Source organism: Mus caroli, chromosome X (genome assembly GCF_900094665.2).
Source record: "Mus caroli chromosome X, CAROLI_EIJ_v1.1, whole genome shotgun sequence".
Classification (NCBI taxonomy): domain Eukaryota; kingdom Metazoa; phylum Chordata; class Mammalia; order Rodentia; family Muridae; genus Mus; species Mus caroli.
Window position 1 is genome coordinate 51,551,688 of NC_034589.1, and position 23,576 is coordinate 51,575,263.

Below are 23,576 nucleotides of genomic sequence, written 5' to 3' on the forward strand. Positions count from 1 at the left end.
TTGCTAAAGAGAGACTGCTTTTTCCTTCTTGCTTGAAAGCAGGGTCTAATGTAGCTCAGGCTGCCCAGTAACTCACTATGTAGCTCAGGCAGGCCTGGAACCCAGTCTTTCCTCAGTCTCCTGAACGCTAGGATTATAGGTGGGCACCAAATTGGCCAGGCTTACAAAGAACACATTTCCAGTATGACTCCATTTTCAGCTCGATGACACTTAGAGCATAAGCTGTGTATTGATGACTTGAAAGTATTTCCTCATTTGGTTACTTTCCTTGAATTATGAATATGATGACTTAGATATGGAGTGGCCTTTACTGTTACTCTAAGGCACGTTTCCCCCCCTGTCCCACTGGATTACATGAAGATTGGACTCTTTGACATAGGAATTCAGTAGTACTTCAAACTGTGACAGCAATTTGGTTTGAAAATTGGTTCTGATTCATGAAGGACTGTCATCAGAAAATTTCTGTTGTTAATCTAGAGATATGTACTGGGTACAACTAAGCAGTTTCTGTGAAAAGAGCTGACGCTTCTTTCATTTCCAGGTCTTTTGGTAGGCCTTGTGCTTCGGTACGGCATTCATGTGCCAAGCGATGTGAATAATGTGACTCTGAGCTGTGAAGTGCAGTCAAGTCCAACTACCTTGTTGGTCAACGTCAGTGGAAAATTTTATGAGTATACGCTGAAAGGAGAGATTAGCTCACATGAACTCAACAATGTTCAAGATAATGAAATGCTTAGGAAGGTAAGTTTTCAGTTGAGGGGGATGTTTGGGTTTTTAAAAGCTGTGTAAGGAGCAACTAGGTGAATCTTCAGAAAAAGAACTACCTGTTTTGTTTTGGTTCTTTTTATTTTTGAGGCAGCGTCTTGTGTTGTGGGCTGCCCTGGAATGGGCTACAGAGAACAGGCTGACCTGGAATTTGTAACAGTCAGTCCTCCTGCCTCTGCCTCCTTGGAGTTATACACATGTACCACGTACCTCTCCCAGGTTGTGCCACCATGCCTAGCTGCAACTTTTTATAATTAAAATAATAATAATTAATTTAAAATGGAATAAAACCTGTTAATAAATGTAATGCTCTCAGGAGATAGACTGAGTATATTTTATTGTCACGATTAAGGCTAAGATCTGTAACTCTTTATTTTACTGTGTGTGTAAGGTTTTTATAACTGACACTGTCCGGGACCTGAGTTCAGAAGAATGCATACGCATATTTTCAGTTTACAAATGGTCCTATTGCTTTAGCACATCGAGTTCGTTTAGTTCTACCAGTGATTCCACCAATGCTTCACTGGATTCTTTCATGCCTTGCTTGTATTCTAGACAAATATAATTTCACCTTTCTTTGATTCATAGTCTTGCACAACTTCTGGGATCCTAGTGAGAGCCTCGGGTATTGTAGCATGCTTCCCATGGGAGGGTGGCTTGCAGTCTCACCAGCTCTCATGATTCCTGGCTGTTCTACTGTTTCTCCCCCGAAGCAGAACCACTTCACACATCTGTCTGTTTTCACCACCACCCCTCCTGTCTTCTGGTTAGTTCGACTTGATTTTTACAGCCTCTTAGTTGTGTTTCTGTTGGTTTAAAATTTTACAAACTCAAAGTGTACTTTAAAACCAGAGAATAGCAGCCATGGAAAATGGCCAGTTTCTTAAAACTCTAGTAAATGCTGCTTTGCGTTCATAGCAGCTTCTCCTGCTGCCTTTAGAACAGAAGGAGGTCATCTGCACTGTTAGAGCAAATAGGATTTAAAACGAGTGGAGCTGTGAGGACTGGAAATGTTGGGCTGTATAGAGAGTTTTGACTACAGTATTTTGTTATGTAGCTTTAGATTCCCTGAGTACCAACTCGGTTTTATTTATCAACAATGAGTATAACCTGGATTTCTGTTTCTAGATCCAGGCCTCTTTTTGGATAAAGCAAAAATATGTTTATATTTTCTCTACTTTTTAAGATTTTTAATTTTTTTTTGGAGACAAAGCCATGCTATATGGCTCTAGCTGCCTGTTAATCTGTAGTTCAGGGTGCCTTTGAGCTCACAGCAATTCTCCTGTTTCAGACCTGTCTCAAAATGCAGGGATTACAGGTGTGTATTATTGTCTTCTACTAAGAATTTAATATAATATTTTAGCCTGGTTTCCATAGAAACTGAGTAACTGATTATTCTAGCATTGTCATCCTGTCACTGGAGGAAAAGAAGAACAACAGCTCTCCTCTATTAAAAACTATTGTGTGTAAAGCATGCAAGAACCGGATCCCTATCTAGAATATTGACTTTTGAGCTAGCATGTAGGATAATACATATGTGTCATATTTGGCTGTAGTTTGTTTCCCTCTTCTATTGCCCTCTTCTGTGTCCCCTGTCTCCTCTCATACATGATGTATTCGACTACTCTCTTTTTCCTCTCCTTATCTTTTTCTACTTTCATATCACACACACACATACACACACATACACACAGACATACACTAAGAGAAAATTTGCTTAAGGGGAAAAGAATCGTTGCCAAGTATATATCAATGAGAATATTAAAATCTAGGATATGTAGAGAATCACCAAAAAACACCCCTCCAAATCTATCCAGTTAATGTGCTAATAAAGTAAATAGTTACCAAAAGAGGAAATAAAAATGGCCAATAAAAAGTGTTCAGCATCAGAGAAATGAAAATGTATACTCCTACATGAAGTGTTTTGAAGTTGACATAGAAATGTTCTTGCTGTTGACCAGTTTAACCTTGAATTCCTTCCTTTTGATGATGTAGTGAGATATTCTGAAGGAAATAATCGAAAAGAACTCTGTGTCTTAACAGGTTACTTTTGATCCAGAAGTCTTTTTCAACATACTGCTTCCTCCTATCATATTTTATGCAGGGTACAGTCTCAAAAGGGTGAGTACTTTCGAATTTCCTACACTTTGACCGGCCTTAACTTTCCCGCGCTTGACAGCTCTTCTGTTTCCCATGTTCTTCTTGGTACTTAACATTTCTTCCAGGTTTCCTTTCTTTTCTCCCTGTCTTTTCAAATTATGTTGAAATTAATGCCAGTGTCAGAATGCTTTCCCTGCATGGCTTCTTCTAGAGTATGATGCACTTAATATTAGCAGAGAAAATTGCACTAGAGGGATGTTCTTTGTCAGTTGGTGGTGGATATTCTAACAGAGCCTAACTTTTTTTTTCTTTCTTTTTTATCAGAGACATTTCTTCCGGAACCTTGGGTCTATCTTAGCATATGCCTTTCTTGGAACAGCGATTTCTTGTTTCGTTATTGGGTAAGATTTGAAGCTTGGAATGCCTTTAAGCTTTCAGATTATAATTCTAAAAGAACAGCATTTGATTTCTCTATTACTGTATTCTCAAATGTGCGGGTTTTGTGGTACTTGTTTGAGTTTTCCTTAAACCTAAAGTATTAGGTATATTTAAATACCAATCCAGGATTAATCATAGAGTACTATAGTAGATTACTTTTCTTATTCCTCCTTTATTCTAACTTCTTTAATAGTTGGCATTTTTATAATATAGGAATGTGTTTATTGAACAGGTCCATCATGTATGGCTGTGTAACCCTGATGAAGGTGACTGGGCAACTCGCAGGAGATTTTTACTTTACAGATTGCTTGCTGTTTGGTGCCATTGTTTCAGCCACCGACCCAGGTATGCTTTAGGAGTGGAGTGGAACTGTTTCAGTTGCAGGGTTCCCTGTTAAAGCCCATGTGGCTGTTTCTCTGAGGTATGGAACCAGGGCTAGGTTATGCACTAGCACTGTGCTGTCCTATGGGGAGGGAGGCGGTAAATGCTTTTCAGGTCCTTTTGCTTTAAGCAGATATTTGCTCGTTTGGCTTTTTCATTACAATAACTGCTTCACAAATTGATGCTATTTTGATTACAGCTATTAAATATTTTCCTGAGAAATCTAAACTGGTCTTTATATCTGTATTAGTCAGGGTTCTCTAGAGTCACTATATAGTAAAGGAATTTAATGATGACTTACAGTCTGCAGCCCAATTCCCAACAATGGTTCAGTAGTAGCTGTGAATGGAAGTCCAAGGTTCTAGCAGTTACTCAGTCTCACACAGGAAGCAAGCAGGCGAAGGAGGAAGGAGCAAGAGCAAGACTCCTTTCTTCCAATGTCCTTATATTGTCTCCAGCAGAAGGTGTAGCCCAGATTAAGGTGTGTTTCCACCACACCTTTAATCCTGGATGACCTTGAACTCGGAGATTTAATCTTCTGGAATCCATAGCCACTATGCCTCAAGATCTCCATACTAAAATCCAAATCAGAAACTTCTATCTCCAAGTCTCCAGATAAGGGTCCCTGGTGAGCCTTCCAATTCTGGATTGTAGTTCATTTCAAATATAGTCAAGTTGACAACCAGGAATAGCCACTACAATATCCTAGTGATTGGATATAGCAAAAGAAAAGTTAGGTTATAGTTTTTAAAATTGATTGTATACTTCTTTTTGCATTTCTAGACAGCCATTTCTCCAAAATTTTTCTATTTATATTTAAGTATCTATATCTTCAAATAAGAAAAATAATTTAGGTTTCTTTCTTTCTTTGTTTTTTGAGACAGGGTCTCATGTAGCCCAGGCTGTCAAACTGGCCTCTAACTCACTAGGTAGCTAAGGCTCACTTTGAACTTGTCCTCATTTCCGGAGTGCTGGGATTACTGGGGTATGCCAGGGTGTCTGGGGATCGAACACAGGCCTGTGTACATCCTCGGCATGTACTCTACTGTTTTTGTTCTTTTGAGACACAGCTTATCTCTCATCTAGGCTGGCCTCAACCTCTTTCACCTCAGCATTGTAATATGCTATGATTGCCAGTGTGAGCCATCATGCCTAACTAAGAAAAGTCAGTTTAAAATGGTTGCTGTACAGCAGCTATGCTGATAGGTGTATGCTTTAGAGATTTTAGCAGTCTTCAGTATATTAAAGAATTACTTTCTATAAAATTGGCCTTACGATTATGAAACCCTTTTATTGTCAAAGCTTGTTTCTTTGTTCTTTCAAGGGTGAAATCTCTAAGAGTTTGTATGATTTGAATGAATTGGCTTGCTAGATAAAATTTAACATTTTGAATGTGTATTGATAAACTAAAAGCTATATTTAAATGAGGAATTTGTAGAAAATTTAGAATGAAATGTTCAGAGTAGATATCCAGAATATATGTAAAGATAAGCTCAACACTAAAGGAATAAGTAATACAGTCTTTATGTTCTTTGATGGAGTGATTAGATACTCCTCAAAAAGGTACAAATGACCAAAAAAAGTTTTTAAAGTGTTAAACACTTTTAGTGATTGGAGAAATGAAAATCCTAACTGTACTGAGATTCCATCTCCCCTGGGTCAAGAATGTCTGTCTGTTATCAGGGAAACCAATAGAAATGTATGCTGGTGAGGCTGTGGGGGAGGCATGGACAAGCTTTTGTTGGATGCAGTGGCTTATGTCTGTAATTCTAGCATTTGAGAAGCTGAAGCAGGTGAATTGCTGTGAGTATAAGGATAGTGTGGGCTACAGAGTGAGACACTACCTCAAGAAAAAAGAATCTTGTACACTGTGAATTAGTTCAGCCACCATGGAAATCAGTATAGGGGCTCCTAAAAAACTGTCTAAAACTAGAACTACTGTATTACCCAGATATATCACTCTTTAGGCAAAAGGAATATAAATCAGCATAGCAAAAATACCTGAACTCCGATGTTCATCGTAGTACTGTTCATAGTAGCATACTGTAGAATTACCATGGGTAGTCATCTACAAAGGAAATAATAAAGCAGTACACACACACACACACACACACACACACACACATTGATGCATACATATATACCATGGAGCTTTGTTATTCATAAAGAATGGAGTTATGTCATTTCCAGAAGTATGTGTATAACTGGAAATCACATTAAACTGAAGTAAGCCAAGCTAGAAAGACAAATTGCACATATTTCCTTTTGCATGCAAAGCCAAAATTCACAAAAGAAATCAAAATATGGAAGTAGACAGGGAACTATTTGGCAAGAGAGAGGGCACCAGTTGATTAGGGAGATCAGGAATGGTAGTAGGCTGAATAGGGTCAATGTTCATTGTATAGATGGATGAAAACATCATAGTGAAACCTATTAGCTTATACAGTTAACATGTGGTCATAAAAGTAACTGAGAAGAAAGCCAGCATAGGAACCAACTTAAGGGCTTTTTAAGGGTTTTACTTGTTTGGTGTTGGGAGCTTTGCTTGTGATAGGCAAGTGCTCTGCCACTGGCCTCTGTCTCTATCCCCTAAAGACGGAGAACCTGAGGAATCAAAGTCTTCTTTTATTAGTGGTTAGGATTTGGTAGAGGTTTGTACTAGTTCACCCTTTGCCCTTGTAAGTTAATCATCCTCTTTAATTATCATAGGGCACAATTGAAGTCGGTGTCCTCAGGTTATCTTTGAATTCCTTCCTTAACTTTGATAACACAGGGAATGATAGAGAGGAGAAAGAATGTGTTCCATATGCTATGAGAGATAATTCTAAAAGATTACTCAGAGCTAGCTTGGCACAATGGTACAGGCCTATAATCTCAGTGTTTGAAAGTGGAGTCAAGTATTTAGAGAGCTTGTGGCCAGCCTGTGCTATCTAGTGGGACTGCTTTGAAATGAATAATTTAAAAGACAGAGCTCTGTTTTAGACATTTGTATAGTGTAATTTTTATTTCTTGTACTGCTGAGGATATATAGAATTTAGGGAATCACTCACACTAGGCAAGCCCTTCATGCTTCAGTCCTTTTGATGCTAATTAATTAATGGATTAATTAATATGGCATTAGGTATATTCATGGTGCACATGTTCCTGTGAGTATATGTGTATGCCTGTGCATGTGTTTGTGTTTGTATTTGTTCTTCCACCCTTTCTACCTTCATTTTGGTGAGGCTAGAGCTCACCAGTGTCTAGAGTGGATGGCCAGTGAGCTGCAGACTTTCCCTGTCTTTTGCTCCCTCCCACTGAGCTAGCAGGCATGCCTCTCTGTGCTTTCTCCAGTGGGTGCTGCAGATTTAAACTGCGGTCTTCACGCTTGCACGACACGCACTTTATGAGTGTGGCCAGCGCCCCACTCCCATCTGTTTGAGCTTTAAATAAAGGTCTTTGCTAAGACCCCAAGGTTGGCATTCACCTCACTTTGTATCCAGGCAGTCCGTAAAGATGGAAGCATCCCACCTCAGCCCCTGGAGGATTTGTCACTACAAGTTTGTACCACCCAGACTTGGCTCCATTTAACATTGTGTTTTGATTTTCCCATGTAGTTCAAGGTGGGTTGATAATCATTATGCAGCTCAGGTTGGACTCCAACAAGAGGTAACCCTCCTGCTCTAGTCTCCTGAGTACTGAATTAGAGGAGTGAGCTGAACATTTATGAAAACTGGAAATCATGTTGCTTCTTTAAAGACTTTACAGAAGCTGCTCCCCTACTTTCAAGAAGCCCATAGTCTTAGGTGTCCATGTCTTTCAGTAGAAGCAGGCCTATGAGACATCTAAAGATCAAACTGGCAACATCACTTCAACTTTCTGGTTTTGTTTTCATTGGAGTATTGCCAGACTATCTCAAGCAATAATCGTTTGTCTATAGAAACTTGGACAGATTTCTTTTCTAGATTATGTACACACTTTCTCTAGTTCTATTAATTTGCATTATCTTTCTAGAAGTTTGAACCATGGGTTCTCTATTCAAAATGTGACAGTATTTTTCACTCTCCCCTTTACTTTCTCTTGGTAAGCTTTAACAAATCGTTTTCTTGGGGATGGAGAGATGGCTCAGATGTTAAGAGCACAAGCTGCTTTTCCAGAGAACCAGGTTCAGTCACCAGCACTCACATGGTGGCTCACAACTGTCCATTTCCAAAGGATCCTACACCCTCTTCTGCCTTCCAACTGTACCAGGCATTCACATGGTACACAGACATACATACATGCAAACAAAACACCCACACACATAAGATAAAAGATCCCCTAAATATTTTTTCTTTAAAAGATTTAGAAAGTTTTCCTTTATTTTATATATTGGTGTTTTGCCTGCATGTATGTCTGTGTACCACATGTATGCCTGGGTGTCTGAGGATGCCAAAAGAGGGTTCTGGGTCCCCTGGAACTAGAGTTAGAGTCTGCTTTGAGCCTCCATGAAGGTACTCAGAACTGAATCCTGGTTCCCTGGAAGAACAGCCAGTGCAGTTAGTGCTGAGCTCTTGCTCTGCCCCCCCCCAGGTTTATGTATGTATATGTAGACATAGAACATATCTGCGTTTTGATATACGTGTACTCCAGTGTTTTGCAATAAAAATTATACCCTTTAAAAATAGAACTTTCTGTTTTTATGTTTCCTATTTGAAAACGTTCTCTTGTTTCTGGCTATATTCCTTTTCATATCGGCTTGGAGTTATTTCTGGGTGAGCAATGTGTTACCCAGCAAAGAAAGCTACAATCTAGCTTATCAGTCTTATCTGAATTTCTAAGAATTTTAATATGATCTCTTCCCCAAAGGAAGGGTGTGTTGTGCTTTCTGTCCTCCTTACCCTAGAATGGCCTGATAGTTGGCTTCTTGGTCACTTAAATGCAGCAGCTGTCACTCTGGTCATAAACATTGTGCCAAACAAAAATTGAAGTTGTGTTTTCACTGCCTAAGGTCTTTACTGAACTTGGTATGCATCCAGTTTGCAAGTCAAATAGAAGGGGGTTGTAAGGCTTCAAGGAACAAGGGCTCCTTACAGAAAGGGACACTTTTCATACTTTCTTTCTTATTAAAGATTAATTGCCCGTTAGACTACAAAAAATGCTGAATATACTCTTTATAGAAAATAAATATGCAAAACCAGACTTTTCAAATTTGTATGAAGATTGTAGGCCAACTCAGGCCTTCAAGGTTTTTTTCAGCTTTTTTTTTTTTTTTTTTTTTGAGAAAGGTGGTGTACCATGTAGCCAATTAGGAGCACATACTGTCAGAAAAACGAAAACTTTAATTCAGTAGGCTATTAGAAAGGAAGAAATGATTAAATAACATCCAACAGCTTTGGAGGGACATGTGCTGTATTTGTGGTGTCTCAGTATTCCTTTGACTCTTTCTCTCTTAGTGACTGTTCTTGCCATCTTCCACGAGCTTCAAGTTGATGTTGAACTCTACGCTCTTCTCTTCGGGGAAAGTGTCCTTAATGACGCGGTTGCCATAGTGCTGTCCTCGTGAGTGTGCACTTTATTCTATACCGAATGCTCCATGCGCAAAGCCAGCTGCTGAGTGCAGCACATTATGGATAGAAATATTCCAAACAATGAGGCTTTCTGCCCTGCTCTGAGAGGAACATATATTTTATGGATAAATTGGAAAATGAAAGAAAAAGTTATATTCCTGTCATATAAAAATAGTTCCTATAAAGATTACAGGACAGTTCCTTCTACTGTTTTTCTGTTTGTGATGTATTTATATAAGAGTCATTTTACTGTCTTTAATTTTATTATCTGTTTTAACATTATAACATGAATACATTTTTACTTAGGCTTAAGTTTTGAATTCAAAACTACACAAAAAGGTTTGTATAGAAATTCTGTTCTTATTCTACTCCTTGATTCCTAGCTCCTTAGAGCTGTTTAGTAAAAAAGTTTCTTTTATAGCTTTGTATTTCTTAAAATCCAACCACAGTCATGAATATATTTTATTTGCCTCTCATTTCTGTTTTTGTTTTTAATTTTTGGCAGTTTTTGAGAGTGAACCTATTAAAGCCTTGTACATGCTAAGCAAGTGCCCCACCACTGAGCTACATCCCCAGCCACTCAATTCTTAGTTGGAAAGCACTTTACTGTATTGTATATGAGATCATGAGTATAGTCTGACTATGTTTTCATGTCAAAGGCAGGTCTTAGGTTTTGCAGCTTTGCAGGATTCTCTGTGAACCCTACTTTAGTTCTTTGCTCTCTCAGTCTCTTGCTGCTGGCTATTTAAAGAACTTTCAGTCCTTTGCTATCTCAAAGGAAGTTGCAGTATTTGACCTAGAGCTGTCTTCAGTTTGCACAGGCATGGGTATATGGTAGAATACATTCTCAGGAGTCACTGAGATTTGTGGTTGGTTTAAAGGATAAGTGCAAATTTAAGTTTTATTTATTATTGGCAAATTGCCAGTCAAAGGATTGTATCACTTTATACTTCAAACACCACAATATGGGAGTAACTCTTTCTTTAGAGCTCCCCAGTAGATTACATGCCCAGCTTTTTTTTGAGAAAATATAGTTTAATTCATGTTTCTCTTATTTACCATAATCATCTGAGAAACACCTTTATCTTAGATGTGTTGAATATACTTTTAGTGAGGATAATTGTTGAATGAGTAATGCATTTTATCTAATAATAGAAATTGTTGTACATGTTAATACAAGGCCTTTGCAGGCAGAAGAGCTTCTGCACCCCTGGGGAACTCACTTTTCACTAAGGACACATGCACTCATGTGGGCCACCACCTTCATCTTATACTAGAACTTGTCATGAGCTGGAAGAAAAAGCCCTTCACATTTTCTCATTATTTAATTTCACTCCTTAACTTCTACTTTGTTAGCTATAAAAGAGTCGTAAGTCACAGACTCTACTTTGCACAGCCTGACTGCCACTGTTGCCTTACTAAACAGTGAGAAATTACCCTTTCAGAGATATGACACTAACCCCTTCCATGAGGTGGATGGCACTGTTTTAAAGGTCAAATCCTTTTCTGTGAATGCTCTATGTATAAGTGTTGCTGCCTTCCCTGCTGTGTCTATTGCCAGAGTTTTTTATAAGTAATATAAACCTAAATTAAGAAACAAAACCTGGGGCTGGAGAGATGGCTCGGCAGTTAAGAGCACTGACTGCTTTTGCAGAGGTCCTGAGTTCAATTCCCAGCAACCACTTGTGGCTCACAACCATCTATAATGGGATCTGATGCCCTCTTCTGCTGTGTGTAAAGACAGCTATAGTGTATTCATATTCATAAAAATATTTTAAAATCTTTAAAAAAAGAAACAAAACCTAATGGCTATAACTAATGTTGATGCTAAATGTGAGTACCTTCCATGAAGATAGGTACAAAATAGAAGTTCTATATTATGTGAAAGGAAGAGTAGATGGATAGTGTAATTGTAATTTAGGCATTTCAGAAACATGAAATGATAAAGACCATTGAAACTTCTAATACATACATATATGAGAGACCCACCCCCTTCAGTCCTAAATGGAGAGAGTAAGGCATAAAGAAAGTTATTAACATTAATTTGGTATCCTAGACAGTTATTGTACTATTTAATCATCCAACTGATAAGGAGTCCTTTCTTGTTGCTCTAATGGGTTATGAGTCAAAAGAAAAAACAAACTTTGCTCTATTCTGGTCCTACCTTAAACCGTTGTTCACTGTGCCTTACATTTTCCATCAATAAAATAACCCATTGCCTGTAACTTTAGCATATGAGTAGTGTTAAGAAAAACAAATACATCGAAATTATTTGAGCTTTAGTGATGAAGAAATGTGTTTAAAAGAAACGACTTTGTTTCATGGAATTTCTCACAAAGGACCACATTTCTATTGCAGCCTTTCTCAAATTGGGTTTTGAATCATTTCTTTCTGAACTCTCTAAGGATGAGCCATGTCTGGTCCCCTTTTGAATAGGAATTAGGTTAACTCATGCCATTTCTACTGCAGCGCTCACAGAAAAGCACTATATCTAAAGGGTATCATTGTAACAGGGAAGCTTTTGGCTATGGATGTGTCTTGATGGAGCTAACAAGTGAGTTCCTACCCCAAAATGGGAGGGAAAGCAGTTGTGTTGCTTGTCCATGGGGAGTTACTAGATGGAGGTACTGAGCAGACCTTTAACAGTCATCTTGTATTCACATTTGATGTGTTTCAAAGGGTGTTAAGTTTACTCTGCTTGAACTGCATTCCCTTAGTTTGATAATTGCTGTTTATATTCTGTAAGGCAATTTTGTATCACAGGTAGGGATGGAATGTCTTTATGAGAGAATTAAAGAGATTAAGGCAACTGTTTAGAATGCATAGAATGTATTTTGGACCTTGTTTTTGTTTGCTGGGAGCCAGTTCTCTCCATCTACCACATGGATTCCAGGGATTCAGGTCATCAGGCTTGGCAGCAGTGTCTTTCTCTACTGAGCTGTCTCCTTGACTCCAAGGATATGTTTCTAAAGTGGAATTTCTAGGCCAGTGGCTATAACTTTTTAAAAACAGAGAGATATTGTCATAATTCTTTCCAAAATCAGAGGCTGTTTTGGAAGCCGCTGATTGACACATGAAAATACAGGTAGATTCAGCAATACTCAGTTTCTCTGAATGGAACAGAAGGGAATAGTCCAAAGTATATGAAACTCACAAAGGGATTCTTCTCCTCTAACTATAGAAGCAAATATTAGGAACAGTTTTTGGTTTTGTTTTTATTTTTGTGGTATAAGAATCAAAACACAGCACCCTTTTCATGTCTTTTTGTATTCTAGGCAAGTGCTGTGTTACTGAATTTTATCCCTAAAAGCAACTTTTAAATTATAGTAATGGGCAAATGGTTAAATAAATTATGCTGCTAATACTGTTTTAAATTATTAAATATATTGGTTTTGTAATTCTTGTTACATTGTCCATTGAAGAAGCAAAGTTAAAAACCAGGGGCTAGGTCTATAGCAGAGTTGTTAGGCTGCTTGCTTAGCTTGCATGAAGCTCGGGGTTCAATCCCTAGTTCTGCAGTAAAACCAGGTATGGTGGTACACACCTATATTCCTAGCACTTGGCTGGTAGAGGCAGAAAGATCAGGAGTTCAAGGTCATCCTCGGCTACACAGTGAGTTCAAAACCAGCCTGGCCTACTTATGGAACCATGCCTCATAAAGAATTCAAAGCAACATGCATGTAACAAAATGAGACGATACATACAGAAAGATAAGACACATAGTTAGAGCAGTAGATGGTGGGGCGGTTTTTTTCCCTTGAGCCATATGTTATATTAGTATTAGAAGTTTTTGAAAAGTGTTCATGTAAATATTTATGCCTCAAGATGAAATGTTTCCTGATATGGAAAAAATGAGTTTAGACTGCAAGCCAGACGCCAGCATTTGCCTAAAACAGAAGACACAAGCCCATTATCACGTTTTCATGTGTTCTTCATTTTGTGATTAAAGAGTCAAATTTAATTAATTTTGATTAATGTGAAACTGGAATTTAGACTAATCCAAAGAGAGCAATCTCAGAAGGCAAAGAATCCATGTTTTGTTTGATTACAATATTTTGTAAATATTATCAAAGAGGATGAAGGTTACTGTAGAGAAGAAGTATGTCTTACTCCTGGCAAGGTCTGTTTTAACATTACAGAGCATAGTCATATCACACTTACAATGTTGGGACTTATGCTGTTAAAGGCCATTTCATGTTTGTCAAAGCATAGTTCCAAAGTGATCCAGTTACTTTCAGCATTGAAACAAAAAATATGTAAAGATTTCAATTCAGATTGTCAGAAATTTCTTAATGTTGTTACTAGAAATTGATGTTGTGCTTTAATAAAATAGATACTAGTTAGGACATCATACTGTGTGGTCTTAAATGAACAGATTAACATATAACAAGTGGTTTTCATATCTCCCATGCTAATTTAATCTGTGAACTCATTATTTCTTAGAAATGTGTGTTCCTTCCTTTCCTTTGAATGGCTTGAATCTGTACTTGTCATGAAGCTGGTGCATTAATGAACTGAACTGAGAACTGATTCAGTAACAGTAAGCACTGTTGGCAGAGACCTGCTGGCAAGAGTAGTTCTCTTGCTCATTGCCGCTTCCTAAGATGACTGTTATAAAAGAAGCTTTTTAAGACCAGGTTTGGACTTTAAGTTCAAGACAGAGAGTGTCCCTTTGAATTGTCTGGCTTGCTTTGGTACCGAGTGGAGTGACTCTTTCTGAAGTGTAGGCTGTAGGGTCCCACCTGGGTATGCTCAAAATACTCCAGAGTGGATCCTAATTCCTTGGAAGGCCTTTTCAGTCCCATTTGCCTAAATGGATAAATAGTGATAGGCATTTAGTGATTCTGTCATTTTGAAAGTTGGAAAGATCCTTCATTTTTCCCATAAGAGGAACCAAATACAATGTGGTTGAAAATAACCTTTCCTTTTGTAGCTCAATAGTGGCATACCAGCCAGCCGGAGACAACAGCCACACCTTTGATGTTACAGCCATGTTCAAATCTATTGGAATCTTCCTTGGGATCTTCAGTGGATCTTTTGCAATGGGTGCTGCAACAGGCGTGGTGACAGCTTTAATATCCTTTTGTTGCATTTATTTTTTTCTTATTAACCTACCAAGGTAGTTTAATGAGGCATGTTTTTTCCTATTCCCATGACTAGAATTGTTTTTATAGTTATTAACCTTTTAGCCAAGAAGTTGTTCTGAAAAATGAAGCAAAGGTCTTTGCTAATATGTTACCTAATGAATTTTATTGTTTTGCATGGGCTCAGTGACTTAAAACATGTATTTCAGGCTGGTATTGATTTTGCTATGGAGCTAAGGATGCCTGGGAAGTTTTGATCCTCCTGTTTCTTCCTCCGGAGAGCTAGAAATATCAGCATACACCACCATACCCAGTTTATGCAGTGTTCAGGCTCAAACCCAGGGCTTTGTGCATGCCTGGACAGCATTCTACCAATGGAACTGTATTTGCGGCCCTTACCCCTGCCTTTTGTTTTTAATTCACTTATGTTTATGACTGTTTGGTTTGTATGTATGTCTGTGCACTAATGTACAGGGGTGCCTCCAGAGTCCAAAAGAGGATGGTAGATCTCTTGGAATTGGAGTTAACATACGGTTGTGAGCCACTGAGGGTGGAGGTGCTGGGATCTAAACCCAGGTCCTCTGTAAGGGCAGCCAGTGTTATTAACCACTGAGCTATTTCTTTAGCCTTTATTCCCTTTTTTGAGACTGGATCCTTATTATGGTAGCCAAAGCTGCCCTCAAATTCATTATCTTCTTGCTGTCATATACCACTAGACATACTTCTCTTTGAGGATGAATTTTTAAGCTATAGATTACATTGGTGTGAAGTAAATAGTACCCCCAAAGTCTCTAAGACGTTTGTGCTGTTGGTCATCTCTGTTACTCTTCTCTCCTCGTTTAATAGAACAAACAGAAAATGCATGGTTCCTGGTGAGAAAATAAGTGTTTATCCTGTCTCTCTCAATTGCAAATTTTGTTCACCAGAGCCCTGAGCTGGGAGCCCAAGGGACCTGGGTTTTAGCCCTGATGCTGTCATTAGCTAACCACAAGAAACACAAGACAACAAATTCTTATGTTCATTTGGGAGATATTTGCTGATTGCCTGCTGTATGCCAGATGTCATGTTCTGGGACTCAAAGATGAAACAAACATGGCCCCTGCCTTGCAGACACAAATATGATAGTGGTTTTGATATTTGAACTCTGGATCTCAGTGTAGGACAGTAGGAGGTTGGAAAAGTTGAGTCAGCCTGAATAAGCTCCAAAGTTTCTAGCTGTAAAACATTTTTTAAAATTTATTTTTGAACTTTTATTTATGTGTATGTATGTGTATCTGACACATTTGTTCAGGTAACCAAGAAATTCTTCTGAAAAATGAAGCAAAAGTCTTTGTTAATATGTCACCTAATTAATTTTATTGTTTTGCATGGGCTCAGTGACTTAAAACATGTATTTCAGGCTGGTCTTGATTTTGCTATGGAGCTAAGGATGCCTGGGAAGTTTTGATCCTCAGAAGCAGAGAACATTGAATGCCCTAGGGCTGGAGGTCCAGGTGGTTATAAGCCACCCTTAAAACCCAGCTAAGGTCCTTTGGAAGAACAGCAAGTACCCATAACCACTGAGCCATCTCTCCAGCTTCATCCATCTAGAAATCTTTTAAGACACTTTCATGCAAAACAGATGTGTGATTCTTTCTGAATCCTCTTGGTTTGCTACCCTCTGGCTTTATGCTGGAAGATACTACATTTTTAATAAGTGAACTTTTTACTAGGTGAACTGAGCCATAAAAGGCAGTAAAAGGGTTTTGGTGGGAACTGGTTCAGGCTGTATCTATTCTCTGGTACAAGAGCCCCAGGGCTAGGTGTTTATTATTTATTACAGTGCTCGTTCATGAACCGACTCTAGATCTAGCCTTAGATTTATTACACCTTGGCACTGTTACCTATGTATGCTTTTTTAAAGATTAGTATAAGGGAGTGGAGTGCCTCAATTTCTTCATCATGGAATGGATACTTTGTGTTGCAGATAAGCTAGAAGATCTAATTACTGTGAAGTTCCATAGTTTTTATGAATGCAAATTATTGTAATAATGGAAAGAGGGTCTTGCTTTGGGACACAAGTTAGTAGAGTATTGTTACAGTGTACCTCATTCTGATGCTCCTGTCTCTGTCGTTTATTATTTATATTCTGGCAAGGCATGTCATACCCATAAATCAATGGGAACATCTAATTTTTGAGATTTTCTCCTGGTAGGAGGGAACTCCATAAGATTTTGTTCCAAGAATTTATCATTGGAGCCTCTTTATTGTGTCTTTTACGTTAGAGAGGCCGAAGAGCCCTTCCATAACTTTTATGACTCCCTTGGGTTGACTTATTTTTCTAGTCACTGTTGTGTATTATTATGTGATCTTGTTAGCAAGCTTAACAGTCTTACGTCACAAAGTTCACAAAGCTGAGAGAGTTCCAGCTGTTGGAGACAGGCCTTTTCTTCTTGATGTCCTGGAGCACCTTTCTTCTGGCGGAAGCATGGGGTTTCACAGGTTGGTAACTCACTTTGCATTTTAAGTCCCTGTGAGGAATCACTTAGAGAGCCACTTTTCCAAGTGAACCAACTTCTTTAGAGTTTGAACATACTTGTTATGGTTGGGAGTCAGGTTAGAGGTTCAAATGTAAAAAAGACTTTCAATGAAAACAATTGGTTCTTCCCAACAAAATAAGTCGAAGTAAATGAGAATGTCTACACTACAAATGGAATATCCTTCTGTAAAATAAGATGCTTAGGATCCAGTTTCCCTTTCTGTGAATTGGACTTTGCTGTCTTTGCAGGTGTGGTTGCAGTATTGTTTTGTGGCATCACACAAGCACATTACACGTACAATAATTTGTCTACAGAGTCTCAGCATAGAACAAAGCAGGTAAGAAAAACTTTATAATCAGCGAATGAAATTTTCCTCCTCTTAGAAAAATGAAAGGTTTTTTTCAACTTAAATATCTGTGATCATTTCAACATGATGTCTTCTCTTCTTTGACTCTGGAAATGACTGGGACTGACACGGGGCAGGTAGCAGCTTCTAGCGTAGCAGTTAGCAGAGAAGCCAGGTGCTGTTACTATTGGGCTTCTAAACTAGCCAGTTGACTCCCTCTTCTCTTTGTGTCTCCCTAACCCAGTGGCTGCTAAGAGCACCGATTTGAGGGCCCACTCTGACTTGATCAGAGTTTTTCCTGTACAATATAGAAAAGGTTAATTTCTTATTGGGATCTACTAAACTACGCAGATACTAAGCTTCCTGAAGTCTTCATTCAGGCCCTGCAATGCTGCTGCTTCCAGGAGCCTCAGGACTGTCATTGACTGGGCACTGCATGAGCAGGCTACCTGAAAAGAATTATGAAGGAATTAGGCACTAGACATATCATTTTCCACTCTTAAGAGATATAGAAAACAAATTCACAAACAAAATGTAATGTCTACAATAGTGCATACATGAGGGCTGTAGTGAGAACCAGGAACTTCCCGTGTTGCAGAAGGCTAGAAGGTACGTTGAGTCTAGAAAGGCTCAATACTAAAGCAAAATAGCTCTCTTTCTCTCTCTATCCTTCTTCCCTCTCCCTCCCTCCCTTGCCCTCCCTTTTCTACTTCCTCCTTCCATCCTCTTCCCCCCTCCCACCCTTTCCCTTCGCTCTGTCCTGGAGCCACAAAGTTAGTATACTTTTCCTAACACTCCAGAGGAAGTTAGGCTCCCACTCTAGAGCATTTACATGGAGGTTACAAATCTCTTTTGCCAAATAATTTAGTACACTTAGTGTACAGAAGAAAAATAGCTAGGTCTTGTTTTAGGTAGCAAGATAGGGCATAAAAAGAGCAAGCTAAGAGCTTCCAGCCTTGTTGGTGATTTGAAACTAGCATAAAGAAAACACAGACATGTATGTGCATGCACAAACAAACACACACATACACAGAGCCTACGACTGCTTTTGTGCTAAACTGCCTATAATAGATTGTGGCATAGACCTTGTGCTTGTAAAACCTCAAATATTTACTCTCTGGCAGCCACTGGGTTTTGCCAGCCTCTTTGTTCAGAGTTATTGCTAAGACTCTAGATCCGCAAGAGAACACTGATTCTTCTATTTTGTGGCTGTGTGATCAGGAAGAAGTTAAAGAATTTCTTTGTGTTTCAGCTTTGTCCTGACTCATAAGATTAAAATGTGATAGTATGCATGGAGCCTTTACTTAGTACTGTAATCAGGCCCACAGTAAAAGGGAAAGAAACCATACTTATTGCCATTAAACAAGCAAATAGGAATAAGAATATAGAAAATAAATACTTATTTTAATGTTCGTTCTTATTTTTGGTAGTAAGCCTACTGTGCTTTTTTGTTAAGTTCTGGGGATAGAACCCAGGGTCTCTTATTTGGTGGGCAAGTGCTCTACTATTGAGCTATATACCCAGACACTCCAACTCTCTATAAAAACATTTTGAAAAGAGTAAGGTAGGTGTGTGGTGTATATCTATAATAGAAATACCTGGGAACTGGGGAGATGGCTCAGGGGTAAAAGTACTTGCTGTGCAAATGTGCTGACCTGAGTTCAAATATCCAGAATGCATGTATATGTTAGATGCATGACATGTGTCTGTAATCCCAGTGTTCCTAAAAGAAGATGCGAAGTAGAGACAAGAAAATCTTCTGAAGCCTGGCAGTCAGCTAGCCTGCTTTCCACAGGGGGAAAAAAAATCAACCAAGACCCTGTCTCAGACAAGCCAAGGGTTAACACTCAAGATTGACTCTGACCTTCACTTGTGTGCTGTAACACATGTGCCTATATTCATATACACAACACATATAGGCAAACACATGGACTTAGGAATTAGGAGCAGGACCATCTGGAGTTCAAGGCCACCCTAAGCTACATAGTAAGACTGTTCTAAGACTTTCCTCCAAACAAACAAACAAACAAACAAACAAACAAACAAAAGCATTAGCTAACTTGTTCAAAGCCATAGAGCCAGCAAGTGGGGAAGGTATGGTTTAAGCCTAGGCATTCAGACTCCTGAGCGCAGGTTCTTCTATCTCTTTCCTATTGTGGTGGGGCAGATGACTCCTGGGAAAGATCAAGGAAATGTAGAGTTTATGGAGGGCTTTCACTTTGTTAGAAGTTCCTGTACTGTTGCTATAGTAACCGTGAAGTGAATAAATGGGCTCCAGCAGGCATCGGGAGGGTGGTGAGTACATACTATCCTAGAGAAGCCCTGTTAAATTTTAGGAGTGTTAGTGAGAAAGTAAAGGTGACAACACACCAGTGATATGACAGTGATCATGCAGCATCTTCTGCCAGGGCAAAAGAAGTTGAACTGTGTTCTCTAGCTTATAAAGGACATCATCTTTTTTTTTATTACGTATTTTCCTCAATTACATTTCCAATGCTGTCCCAAAAGTCCCCCATACCCCCCCACCCACTTCCCTACCCACCCATTCCCATTCCCCTGGCCCTGGCATTCCCCTGTACTGGGGCATATAAAGTTTGCAAGTCCAATGGGCCTCTCTTAAGGACATCATCTTGAAACTCATTTTAAGAGCAACTCGCTCGTTGGAGATGAGAAGTGGGTATGAAGGGCTTACCATTTAGGTTTCAAATCACATTTAAAGTGATGAAAGCTAGGCTGGGGTATTCAAAAAGCAATGCTGGGTTTGGAGGAGTAGGTAATTGATGAAGGGAACTGTGAGAAGGGTGCTGATGAAGGAATGTGATACCATTATGTTTCTGGCTCTTTCTGTGGGTTTGGAAATGCCACCTCTACATGTGAGCCATATGCTTCCAGAAGTATATATGATCTGTACATATATGAAATAAATGTTTGTTACTCAGGTTGTCATAGTATGATGCTTACTTACTGGAGCCTTTTCAATTTCATTTCAGTTGTTTGAGCTTCTCAATTTTTTAGCGGAGAATTTCATCTTTTCCTACATGGGGCTGACGCTGTTCACCTTCCAGAATCACGTCTTTAACCCAACATTTGTCGTAGGAGCATTCGTATCCTTTATCATGTGTCTGTTTGGAGACCTTCCCGTGGTTTTAGGCATGTGATTGATAAAATATTGCATTGCAGAAGGTTCTTTCTGAGAAATAAGTAAGGATGTCAATGTTCTTCCCAGTTCCATTCTCATCTTTTTTCTGCTCTGTTTCCATTTGAAATTTATTCCACAAAAAATATTGGCAGAGTGAAATGACAGAAAAGTCTCCTACTGCTTTGCCAATCTCAAAGGTAAAAATATTTGTCCTAAGCCAGCCATGTGCCAGGTAAACTGTAATCCCCGTGAAGGCGGGAAGAACTGAACTGAGAGGCTGTCATCACCAACCCTGTCTCAAAGTCAAATTTGAAAATGGAGCAGTGGAGCAATGTAGGGAAGCTGCTTCCCTTTGGGCAAGCTCTGACTTCCATCTCTAGCACAGCACAACAGAAGGAACAAGCACTCTCCAGTTACTACAGGAGAGCAAGCTTGAGTTTGGGAAGAGTTAGAGTCTGTGCCACAAGGCAATGTGTCAGACATCTTCCCACACTTTTCTCTGTTTCATGTGAATGAGCATTTTTACCTTGAAAGCTAACTTGAGGGACCAGCAAAGTAGCTCTGAGAGTAAAGATGATTACTACCATGGCTGACAGTCTTAGTTTAATTCCTTGGGACCCGTGGGGGGAAGTTGAAAACTGTCTCCTCCACATTGGCTTCTGACCTCCACACTTGTGTTGTGGCATGAATAAATAAATATAATAAAATAAATAAAAAGTTAAAACCAACTTGAAAGGAAGAATCTGAGAACATGAAAGACAACGTCATGACAAGATGGGTTCAGATGGCCTCTGAAGTACAGAGGAACTGGACTCTGATCATGGTGGCTTTTCCAGTTGGTGAAGGAGGTATGGAGAGAAAGTGGAGTTCCAAGCTGATGGCTTCTATTTTCATCAAGTAGGAAGTGATATTACCTGCTGAGAATTGAATAGCATGGTATACAAGTTATTTGTTATGCAAGAGATGATCTAGAAACTTACTCTTTACCTTACATGGTCTATGCAGGTTAAGAACCCTTGGCTATCTTAGCTGGGTGACTCCAGCTCCACAGCCTCACAGGAGCCTGTAGTGACATGGTTTTCTGGTATGCTGATGAGGACTTACCTAGGCCTGGAGGAGCTGTGCCAACCTCAGCCACATGGCAGTCCACAGAAAGGATCATCTTTCTGCAGGACCTATCCACGGGAGAAGTTTTGGCTTGGATTCCCCAGAGTGAGTGAGCCAAAATAGTCCAAGAATGGAAGCCAAGGTGCCTTTTATAGAGTAATGTTGGAGGTGAATCTCATGATCACTTCTGCAGTATTCTGCTGGTAACACAGACCAACCATGGTATAGCATAAGTAGGGATTGCAAAGGCTATAAGTCCTATATAACACAAGGTCGGGGCATTAGGGACCATCTTGAGGGCTGGCTCCAATAGATAGGAGTTTGGGGAAAGGTAGAGAGAAAGTTTTTGAAATAGTCATGGAAAATTCATAGAGAGTTGACCAAAGAACTGCAGTATGGTTGGACAGCATTAAATGGTGGCCGGTTTAACTTCGAGGAATAGATACTTACAAAGATACCAATCTCCCATGTCCTGTGTCTTTGTCCAGGAAGACTTAGCAGTAAACACAGAAAACAAAGAAACATTGTGTCCCTTGAGGTTTGTGGTTTCTTTGAGAGAGTTCACTGGAAACAGAAAAGAGCAAAATAGATGTAGGTTTCAGGAAGAGTGTTTGTGTCTAACACGTGGAGAAGAAGTAGAGTGGAGGAAGAAGGGGGCTGAGCATCAGAGGGAGGCCTTTGCACTGAAGATCCCAGGGAGCGCAATAGTTAACCCTGAAATGTGTACCCAGACAATGAGTGCTTAACTAAGGGATTCTCAAAAGAATCAGACAGTGTGTGAAATCTATGTTAGAAAAGGGAGCTTTTACTCAAATGCCATTCTTCAGTTTACAGAAAAACAACAAATCTCCTGTCAGTAAGAGGAGCCTTAGCCAGAAGACAAGTGTGAGTTCAGGAGCTTCAGAGCTATTTGAAAGTTGTTTTTTTTTTTTTTTAAATAATCCCAGTTGTTTAATCTATAGTAGTTAATCTACAAATAAGGTTAAATTGGTCACAAGGTTTCTGAGTCTGTTAGGATTTAAAATTGTCAATAAAGAAAGAATCTGTGAAAATGATTCTTCACAGGCCCAAGATGCCCTGTCTCTGGTAGCCAGGGTTATATGACAACAACTCCAATGAACCCAGGTTTAAATGAGTTAAAAGAGACAGAAGTTTATTTCATGTGTAAAAGTCTAAGCTCGTGTGACCAGGAGAATTGTTAGGAACGCAGGCAGTCTTGGTGCTGTTTTCCTTAGGGAGTTGGCTGCGTTCTTGTAGTTTGTGGCATCTGACCCTTGTGCTTCCTAATTACCTCTAAGGGCACTGCCTAGAAGTGTACATACCACTTGTACATAACAACGTTGGCAACAGCTACCTACAAGGGAAGCTTAGAATCGTACTCTTTATCTGGGTGGCTGAGTTCTCCAGAGTCTGAGCTAAAAGGGAGGAGGGTCTTGTACTTAGAGGACAGGAGGGGGTACGGGCTTTTGAAAGCTAGCAGCGCTGCCACCTGCCTCCCATGTGTTACTGCTGCCGGTACCTTTTCTTTTTTCCTTAATAGAGTTGCTTTTGAGGAAAAAATGTCATTTTACTCCATTTTATATTTACAAAAGGAATAATGAAGATAGTACAGAACCCTGCTTCCATTTGATGCCTTGTCATCGTGGTCTGGGAATGTTTTTAACACTTCCTCACTTTCTGGAACTACAAAGTGCTTCTGTTCATCTCATGCACTTTCCACTGTAGCCCAAGAACTGTCCATTTCTCCAAGGATCTCTGGTTTCTTTTATTGGGAAAAATGGTATTGGAAAGCAAGATCTGGTCCTTGGGTGTGTTTAGGACACTAGGTGTTCTTTCTTCCAGACTGTGTCCATGGACAGAGGAAGGTACATAGTACATCATGTGCGCACACACATGTCTGTAAGCATTTCTGTTTGTAACTGTCTGAATCTCCCATCATGAGTTTGTACTGCTATCTCCAACTGTAACCTATTGCTGTTAATCAGCCAACCATCTTCCCTTGTTGGTCTGTACATTTCTGTCCCACCATAAAGAACTCAACTGCCGGCACTTCCATCTAATTATTTAGTTGTTCAGTTGCAGTATATGTCATATGCTGCTTAAAAGTAGGGATATATTTGAGAAAATGTGTTGTCAGGCAGTTTTGTCATTGTGTAAGCATCATATTTA

The 23,576-nt window shown here is 39.3% G+C and overlaps 1 protein-coding gene across 5 annotated transcripts in view; it reads left to right on the forward strand.

Moving 5' to 3' along the window:
• Slc9a6 (solute carrier family 9 member A6) overlaps positions 1 to 23,576 on the forward strand; it is a 54,681-nt gene that overhangs the window by 10,209 nt on the left and 20,896 nt on the right. For all 5 annotated transcript variants that reach the window (XM_029473309.1, XM_029473308.1, XM_029473310.1 and 2 more), the window contains 9 exons: positions 542 to 741; positions 2,809 to 2,886; positions 3,190 to 3,266; positions 3,536 to 3,648; positions 9,099 to 9,204; positions 14,146 to 14,287; positions 16,672 to 16,777; positions 17,064 to 17,152; positions 20,152 to 20,265. In XM_029473309.1, coding sequence (XP_029329169.1) covers positions 542 to 741; positions 2,809 to 2,886; positions 3,190 to 3,266; positions 3,536 to 3,648; positions 9,099 to 9,204; positions 14,146 to 14,287; positions 16,672 to 16,777; positions 17,064 to 17,152; positions 20,152 to 20,265 — 1,025 coding nt within the window. The remainder of the gene's footprint in view (positions 1 to 541; positions 742 to 2,808; positions 2,887 to 3,189; positions 3,267 to 3,535; positions 3,649 to 9,098; positions 9,205 to 14,145; positions 14,288 to 16,671; positions 16,778 to 17,063; positions 17,153 to 20,151; positions 20,266 to 23,576) is intronic.